This window comes from Grampus griseus (assembly GCF_964374135.1).
Source record: "Grampus griseus genome assembly, contig: HAP1_SCAFFOLD_1082, whole genome shotgun sequence".
Lineage (NCBI taxonomy): Eukaryota > Metazoa > Chordata > Mammalia > Artiodactyla > Delphinidae > Grampus > Grampus griseus.
The window spans coordinates 22,003-31,674 of record NW_028132443.1 but is presented as its reverse complement, the minus strand read 5'-3'; the positions used below and the strand labels follow the sequence as shown (position 1 = coordinate 31,674).

The window sequence follows — 9,672 nt, the reverse complement described above, 5'->3', positions numbered from 1 at the left end:
TTTCCTGTCTGCTTCTTTCACTTAGCATTATCTAAACTTTAAATGTTCCTATCCTTCAACCCATTTATGCCACTTCTTGATATTTATCATAGACAAATGTTGTTCGTATGTGCCCCAACAGGCGTACTCAAGGATGTTCACTGCACCCATTTAAATAGACAAGTAATAGAAAGAAAAACAAGCCTAAGTATCTACCAATAAAGATATATTTAAATAAACAACAAGGAACTACTGTATAGCACAGGGAACTATACTCAATATCTTATAATAACCTATAACGGAAAAGAATCTGAAAAAGAATATATACATACATGTATAACTGAATCACTTTGCTGGACACTTGAAACCAACACAACATTGTAAATTAACCATACTTCAATTAAAAAAAAGAAAACAGAAACAAAACAACAAAAAAAGATATTTAAATACACCACAGCCCCTCTGTTCTATGAAATACAGTTCAATAGTTTAAAAAACTGAGTACTTTAAGAACTCTCTTCTGACAGTTTTAAGTGAAAAGGGTGCGCTATGCAGGATTTCCTCTAGAGTGGCGGCCTAGGAGTGGAATTTCGGGGACTCGGGGAGGGGGTGTCTCCTCACTGACAGGCCCCTACCATACCCATCACCCCACAGAGCTTATGCCAATTCAGTCTATTCCTGCATGGAAATGAGCTCAGAGCTTCTATTCAATTTATTTATTTATTTTACTTTTTTTTTTTTTCAATTGAGGTTGATTTACAATGTTGTGTCAATTTTCTCTGTACAGCAAAGTGACTCAGTTATACATATATGTATATTCTTTTTCATATTCTTTTCCATGATGGTTTGTCATAGGATATTGAATGTAGTTCCCTGTGCTATACAGTAGGACCTTGTTCTTTATCCATCCTATATTAATCCTTGTCAATCTCATGGGTTTGAAATGTTTCCTTATTGTTGCTTTAATTCTTCTTTTTCTTGATTACTAATAAGATTGAGCCTCTTTTTGTAGTTACAGATTTTTCTCATACTCTATAAATTGCTTGTTATTTGTATCCTTTGCTCCCATTTTTCTGCTTTTTTCTTAGAAACCTTAGAGTTCTTTATATTCAGGGATATATCTGCAATTCTACTTCTAGAAATCTACCTTAAGGGGAAAAAGCTTTTGCACAGGTACACAAGGAAGCATATAAAAGAGTTCTCAGTAAAGCACTGCTTATAATAGGGAAACAGCAGAAACTAAACCTACCTCCTCCTCAGGAGGATAGAAAAATAAATTAGGCTTATTCATCAATGGCTACCATACAGCAGTTAGAATCAATGAGCTACATCGACAAGTACAACACAATACATATCAAAATTGACACTGAGTGAGAGAAAATACCCATTTGCAAAAGGATAAGCCCCCCAGAAAGGGGAATATGCAGAGGATAGTACCATTTATATCAACTTTTACCTCCTGGGTATTTTTTCCCCTGGATTATTTTAAAGTTAGTCTCCTCCCATCCAACTGACCACTGCCCAAGTTGGGAACCCCACAGTCTCAGCCAGATGACCACCACAGCCTTCTAACAGGTCTCCCTGTTTCCAAACTGGTTTACTCCAATCTGTCCTTCACACAGCCACCAAAGGATCTGTCTAAAATATAAACCCTTCACTGGCTCTGCATCCCCCACAGGATAAAGTTAAGACCCTTTATGATCTGAACCCCAGCAGACCTCTCCAGCCTCAACTCTTGCCACTCTACCTATACTTTACATATACCCAACTTCTTAGTTGCCTTTTGGCACTCTGCCCCTAACTAGCATCAAAGAGCACTAGGAAACAACAAGCCTCCTCTCCCACCAGTCTTTTCTCTCTCTGAACACTAGGAATCTGCTGGCCAGCCCTGCAAGATTGGGGAATTACATACCATTCTTTCCCAAAGTCATTTTTAATAAGAACACATTTCAAACACCAAATTGTCAATATAAAATCCAACAGGTGGCTTAAGACATTGCAAGATGGTTTGGTGTGTCACATGACTGGGCCAAAAAAACCAGCCTATATTTCTGATTCAAAAATAACCTAAATGGGCTTCCCTGGTGGCACAGTGGTTGAGAGTCCGCCTGCCGATGCAGGGGATGTGGGTTCGTGCCCCAGTCCGGGAAGATCCCACATGCCGCAGAGCGGCTGGGCCTGTGAGCCATGGCCGCTGGGCCTGCGCGTCCGGAGCCTGTGCTCTGCAACGGGAGAGGCCACAACCGTGAGAGGCCTGCGTACCGCAAAAAAAAAAAAAAAAAAAAAAAAAAAACCTAAACTCCTACTAAGAAATATGGTTCTTGTTAACTGAACCATGTGATTAATATCTGTATTTATGCTTTAAGGGTAATTGTTTCTTTATGCTTTGGAATGAACTGTCTATATCAGTTGAACAGCTGAAATACTGTAATGAATACATTTGTGAGTAATTACATCCCATGTGTTAATGAGCTCAATTCACTTTCCCCACCACACTTTTACATTTCCTATCTGTCTCAGAAAGGTTGTGGAAGAAAAGAAATGGAATATAATGGAAGGAACCAGGATGATTTACTGAAAAGTTTGTACTGATGTGACCATATAAATGAACCTGGAATTTAGTGAAAGGTAGTGTGTCGTACTCAGAGACCCCTCTCACAGTGAGGGCAAGAGCAAGTGCTAAATTATGCAATCCAGACACTAGGGTTCTCACCCCTGCTCCATTCTCCAGCTCCATTCTGCTTCAAATCCTGTCCATTAAGAAGTGGGCTACAAACTCCATTTAAAAAAGGATTTATATCGGGCTTCCCTGGTGGCGCAGTGGTTGAGAATCCGCCTGCCAATGCAGGGGACACGGGTTTGAGCCCTGGTCTGGGAAAATCCCACATGCCGCAGAGCAACTAAGCCCGTGCACCACAACTACTGAGCCTGCGCTCTAGAGCCCACGGGCCATAACTACTGAAGCCTGCGCACCTAGAGCCTGTGCTCTGCAACAAGAGAAGCCACCGTAATGAAAAGCCCGTGCACCACAATGAAGAGTAGCCCCTGCTCGCTGCAACTAGAGAAAAGCCCGTGCACAGCAACTAAGACCCAACGCAGCCAAAAATAAATAAATTTATTAAAAAAAAAAATTAACATCAAGTACTGTGACTTCAGACAAATTATTAGTCCTTTCTGAGCCTTAAATTCTTTGGCTTACAGAAAAGACTCCATTGAGTATTGCAAGAAATATTCAGGTTATAACACTTTGTAAAACTGTAAAACGCTACAGGCGTGTAAGATCTGATCAATATTGTAATCAGAGGCACCCTATTAATATTAACAGCTGTCCTAGAAACTGGAAGCATGTTATAATAATCCTTAGTTTCCCAAATGCAGACTTGAAGCCATAGATTACCTTTATTTGTATGTTCCTGACAATTTACACCGGGAAAAACAGTTAAAGCACGCTCCTCCATATGAACCCCATATGCTGTCTGTGAATCACTTTCATCTCTAAATTAGCAGGATCCAAATTAGGAGGGCTTTCCTACAGTGAAATCTGTTTAAGCAAACATCTGCTGGTTCCCTGAAAAGTTATTTTTTTTCTACAGGTGGCCTTTGAATTTGTGGCCCAAAATTTATGCAAAGAAAATGTAGCCTTTGAGACTAAAGGCTACCCCTTCAGAGAGAGGTAGTATCTTTGAGAACCTGGGCCTCCTCTCAGCCGGGGAGAAGGCGTGCTAGAGAGAAGCTCAGTTCCGGGCCAGGAAGTGCTCAGATTTAATGAAAGTGACAACTGCTTCATCACTGTCAGGGCGATACTGATTGAAAGGACACATTTTTCCTGTTATTAATATTCTTAATCAAAGCATAAAAGGAAGCATATGTTTTAGTTGAATCAAGGCCCATTTTTCTGTTTTGTCAATTACTCATTTGTCAGGATAATGGAATAGGGGAGGCACAAAATGCAATCCCAAAGCCATGAATTCTGCCCTTAGCTTTACCCAAGATTGCCCAAATGACCTTGGGCAAATCACTGAGGGCAGATACTCACCTTGTGTCTGTATCAGTGACAGAGTCAACAACCTCCCCTCAGGCCAGTGAATACTCAGCAAATATTAGACGAGTCATCAAATGACCCTGATGCTTCTGTTAGTGTGACGAGCACATACAGACCCTTTTCTCCTCCAAATGACAGGCCAGTTTTGAGATTATCTTAAGCTACCCCAAAAAGTGGGCTAAGACGTTGAGGGTCTTATTAATTTCTCTAAAATTTCAGGGAAATGGCTTTATGGATACCTCTAACTAAAAAGGAAAATAATAACTGAAAAGATTATGCAAAATCACAAAAGTAACCCAGGTGTCCCAATTCTGAGGTCATCTTATGCTGCAGTGAAAGGTAATAAGCAGAGGGATCAGGAGAAAGTGGCATGTGATTGAAGTCGGAAATCTGACGGGCATGAAGCACCCTGGGCAGACCCTGTAGCGCATCTTATAAAAACAGAGAGGACAGAAGCACAAGACCAGTGGTCTCCCTCTCCCACCACTCCCAGTCTGCAGCGATTTCTCTGTGAAAGACTCTCAGGTCACCAGACAGCTCAGCTGGGCTTGGTGGGGCCGAGAGCCTGCAGTACCCGACCGTAAGCACAGCCAGCACGTCCATCCAGGTGGATGAAGCAGGACAGTCCCCAAGGTGTGACATGGTCCCGAGGCATAGGGCCGCTGGTCCTCAGAAGATGAGTTTGCAATGAGGACCTGGGCCTTTCTGACCCCAAGGCCATGTTTGACCAAAACTGGAGACGATAACCTCATTCTTCCTAGTTAATAAAAAGAGAGGTTGGCCGGGTGAATATAATTAACCATGTGTGCACAGTGAGATTACACAGATAATTCATCAAGCTGTACACTTATCGTTTATACACACACAGACACTATCACAAGATGATACAGCAGTGGAACAGTGAGAGTGGTACCCAAGTCCACAAGTGCCACAGCATCCCACTTTCTGGGGAAAGTCTCTGAAGCCTAGAAGATCCAAAGAAACAGATGACTAGTGTGATCCTGTGACATGCATTAATGCCCAGGAAGAATGCATTTTTCTTCTTTGAGCCTACCTTGGCCTGGACGGCATAAGAAGCCAGGAGCACAGAAGCCTCGGGAGGGCAGTAGATCTTTTCATCTAAAATCTGCTTCTTTACCTGAAAGGGGCAACAGGGGAGACATGATACCGTGTGTGTGGACAGGAGCCGTGCAGGTTGGTCACAGCAAGACACTGCAGCGTGTTCTAATGAGGCCTGTCAACCCAGCCTGCTAATGATTTTCTGACAAAGGGAACGATTTTTTCTTTTTACCGCTGCCGACAGGTTGGGAGCTCGGTCCCCGAGAAGTTATTGGTAAGATGGCTACACAGAAAAAAACCCTTAATCTCTTCTGTTCGTGATCAAATGCCAAAGAGGAAAAACAATCTTCATAGTTAAAAAAAGAGACTGACATCTGGGTTGTGACGGAGGAGAGCTGTGAACTCGGGAAATGTCAGGAGCGGCTCTGGTGGTGATTGCAGCCTCGGCCCCAGCTGAGCACACGCAGAATCAGAGGAAATGGAGTCTGCTTTTAAGTCTTAACACAAGACCAAAGTCAGCGAGGCCACTGAGTTATGACTGCAGGAAAAAAACCCATCACTTTCAATATGCCTGCTCTAAGGAAAAAGGAAGCAATAAAGTTTGATCAATTAACCTTTAAGTCCACTTGAGGTCCGGGAAATATAATTCTTAAGCCATAATGTTGAATTAACATATCTCATTGCATTTAATTTCTTAGACTGGTACGGTGGGTGATGTTCCAGACATAGAGGCAAGACAGCCTCCTGAAGTGAGGGCATGCTGAAATAAACACAACGGGAAAGCCAGCTCTCTTTCACAGACGTCAGCAGTCACCAGATTCATAAAAGTAGTAAATTTTGCCTTGCTCAGCCATGAAAGCGCTCCAACATTTCAGTAGGAGGGGAAATTAAGCCAAAGTCAAATGGAGAATGGGCACTGCTTACAAGAAAGCCATCTCTATATGGCTAGGACATTCTGGGGCCTAGGAGGTCATTTTGTGGTTTCATTCAAAGCAGGGCAACTTTCTAATCCTTCGGTTTTAAGCTGCACTACAGAAAAACTAAACGGGCTTCCCTTTGACATGAAAATATTGGAGAGGGGATATACAAACACACACACTTTTTTTGGCAAACTTTTTTGTGCAAGAGAAATTATTGGAGGGGGTTATTACATTTAACTTAATATTTACTTAATGCAATAATCTGAGGCTCAAACTAATTATAGGAGGCCAGGCTATATGTGTACGTCTGGGCAATCATGTAATTAACGCCCTGCTAGGGTCTTTTCCGTCACTGATGGTGGACACACCAGCCGTTCCAGCGCCAAGCACCATAACTAACCGTGAAACTCGGAAAGTGCTCTGAGCGAGCAGTAGGAACACAAGCAAAACTGACAAGGTTCTCATCCTCACACCAGTCCCCCTAGCTGCACCTCTAGATGGTCAACTAGCTGTCTTTGAACCTATAATTATGGATCTCCTAATTTCTTCAATTCGGTGGAACAATTACTTACGGGGTGCCCACCGTGCACTCAACGAGCCTTGCCTTAAAGGGGCTTACAGTCTAATGAGGGAATAGGTGGAAAATAAGGCAATATAGACAAAGAGTGGCATGAAACATGATGTTTGAAGTACCACATGTGTGGGATTTACCAAGTGTCACTGGAGTTCTGAAGTCCTGCCTTCATGAGAACAGATTTTAAATTTCTGGAAGAACTACTCTTTGCAAGACTCTCTTTTTAGACTTCCTGGGCAACTATTGAGTACTTCGAAGTTAGTGAGGAGCCATCTTCAGAGATGTTTCTAGTTAGGGAGCTACTTGTATGTGTTCTTTCACCATTATACTTTTGCAATTTCATTTGATGCCAATTATCATCACTCAAGTACAGTTCTGTCCTGAAGACTGTTTTTCATTATAGAACCAAAGGGACTGGCTTTCCAGAGGGAGGACATTTTCACAATGTGGAGGCATTTGTGGTCAAATCTGAGGGGTTGGCCCAGGCTGCCTCTGCTGCTACCCCTGGGGGCGGTTCTCTCAAGATCAGGGGGGTAGCATGGAAAGGGGTACCTGCAAGAAAAATAAATGTTGCGTGATCTCCTGAACCAGCTCCTCCTCGGCATTCTCAGGATAAAATTTGGCCAGGAAGTGAAAGGTGACTGGCTCTTCCTTTGAAACGTCATGATCCAGCACCTGCAGAATTACAGAGCAAAAGAAAAACAAGCTAGTTTCGCCCCTCTCCCTCCCAGGCCACCATCAAAGGACCTTCTGCAGGGAGTGTATAAACATTTTTCTCCCTTCTAAATTTATCACATTTCCCAAAGGTTGTGATTCTACAGTTTGAAGCATTCACAAAGTCATCTATAACAGGAGGTAACATTCACTTCACATGGTGAATTAATCAAATTAATCAATATCCCCAAGTGGTGAGTGGAGCTAAGATGATTCAGGCACAAATGTTTTCAAGGCCACAGAGATAGCTAAAAACTAGAAATTTATAACTCAAAGGCCTTGGGCACTATCCTTTACGGTAGGCTGAAGGTTTTTTAATTTTCTCAAGTAGTGGAATCTTCCTTTACTCTTTTGTCTTGCTGACTACCTACAACATTTAGGTCCATACTGGAATGGAGCTTAGAGATGATGAACTAAATATTTGTGAAAGCATCTAAACATTAACTGAGCAACAAAAGTAAAACACGTCCATCATGGCAACCCTTTGTTTCAAGGAACCTCTAGAGATGCCCCACGAAATACTTGAGCACAGCCAGTAAACCACTCTGCCTTTAATATTCTAACAATTTCATCCACCCACTGGAAAGCTTGGGCCAGCTGCTCTCCAGAATGAATTTCATCTCAGGACATAAACATGCCATGTGACAGGCTACAAGGCTCCATTAACATGTGTCATAATTTATTTCCTTTGAGCAGCAGGCTCCACGGCTCCTGAGGCCCCCAATCTAATATCCATTTGGCCAACACTCAGGTACGATTTCAAATTTACTTTGCCGAGAGTCACAAAATGATACTGAAGGTTTTGCTGTCTTTGGTAGATAACTCTGCAGGCTCCTGCCCAAATTCCTGGTCGTGGTGCCCAAGAGATTCAAAATAAACCTGATCTAGGACGCTCTTGCTGGCATGGCAGCACTTGGACATTCATGATCGTTGGGAATTACCATGTGAAATTTATAACCAGCAGGGACCCCAACGTGAAGATTCAGATTACTGCGTACATATGTAAACACAATTTGAACGCCTGAGTTTAGAGTCAAACTGGTAGAAGACGGGAGGCTTTCACTGTTTATCATGCAAAGTAGTAGATAATAGAATGAGGTAGGCAATTGCAGGGGGTAATTGGGGGTAAAAATGAGACACTGACTTACTCAGAGATTCAGGGGTCTTTTAGGAGTCACTGACTAAAACATATGGCCCTGCTCTCAGCGTCTTCATGGATAGGTTGGCAGGTAAGTAGGTGACAGCGTCTCTGTGAGCACATAAGAACCCACGCAGAGGGCAGTTCCCCGAGGCAATATCCATTTCTAAGCCACATTAGAACTGCTGGGAGTCCAGACTTGTACACCAGGCCTCAGAAGCCCCAGAATATCATGAGAACAAAATAGACATTCTTCCTTCACCGCGGGAACCAGGGCACTCTTTATTCCTTAGATCATGTTAATGAATAAATTGAGTTGGGCCATGGTGTTTCTCAAAAATACTCTAAAACATTCCCTAAAGAACAGGAGCCCCAAGAAAATCTTTCAAAGACATAAATTGTGGGAAAAAAACCCAAAACGATAATACAATAGTAATTTCTATCCACGAAGCCTGACTCATGGCTCAGTCAACAGAATGGCATTAAGCCTGAAGCAATCAGGTGACACCCAGTGACAAGAAGGAAGAAGCCAGGGATGGCAGCTGGTCAGTCCTGGGTGGTTCTGCAGGCCCCGGGGTAGCCGGTGAGGAACAGGGGCGGGGTCTCCCTAGGCCCGCATCCTGTCCCGTATAACTTCCTCCGCAACCCGCCCCTCTCTCTGCTGTGTACCCATAATGCCCCATGATGAGCAATAAGCTAGACACATGCTCAGGGGAAATCTAGAGCTCATGCCAGCCCCACTGGTGTCATCAGGGTCTGGGCCCACCTTCTTGTCCATCTTGAGCCAGGCCACGGTGTCCTTGATTGTATACTGCAGGCCAAAGAACCAGGTTTCCCGAAGCCCCAGGGTCCGGCACACCAAGTCAAACAGGTCCTTCCCCTTCCACTTCATCTGCAAGGGAACAAACCAACAGGGGAAGACAGCTGAGCCCAAGTGGTAATCTGCTCACAGGAAAACCTTTTCTCTGCTCCCCCGACCTCAGGTTCTGAAAGATGGGGATGACGCTAAGATGGCTGAGGAGCACAGAATTCCTAAATAATTGTAAACCCTCCTACACAAAACCATGAGTGGGAAAATAATAATTAGAGCTTAATGGCTTAATCACTGCAAAGCATACACAATACCTCCCTTGGACAGTTCCTTACAGATCTTAATATGCCCAAAGCTGCCAATTTAGGAAAGCTGGTAAATAACGTCCACATTTAAGAGTCAAGCTTCTCCCATTAACCCAAGGTTAGCTTCTAG

At 43.2% G+C, this 9,672-nt stretch overlaps 1 protein-coding gene across 1 annotated transcript; it reads right to left on the bottom strand.

Moving 5' to 3' along the window:
* Positions 1-5,075: 5,075 nt before the first annotated feature.
* On the bottom strand, positions 5,076-9,318 carry LOC309817856 (merlin-like; the record flags this gene model as incomplete). Its single annotated transcript, XM_082682131.1, has 3 exons — positions 5,076-5,159; positions 7,127-7,249; positions 9,193-9,318. Coding segments are annotated over 3 exons (333 nt in total), but the record flags the coding sequence as incomplete, so codon positions are not given.
* Positions 9,319-9,672: the final 354 nt, after the last annotated feature.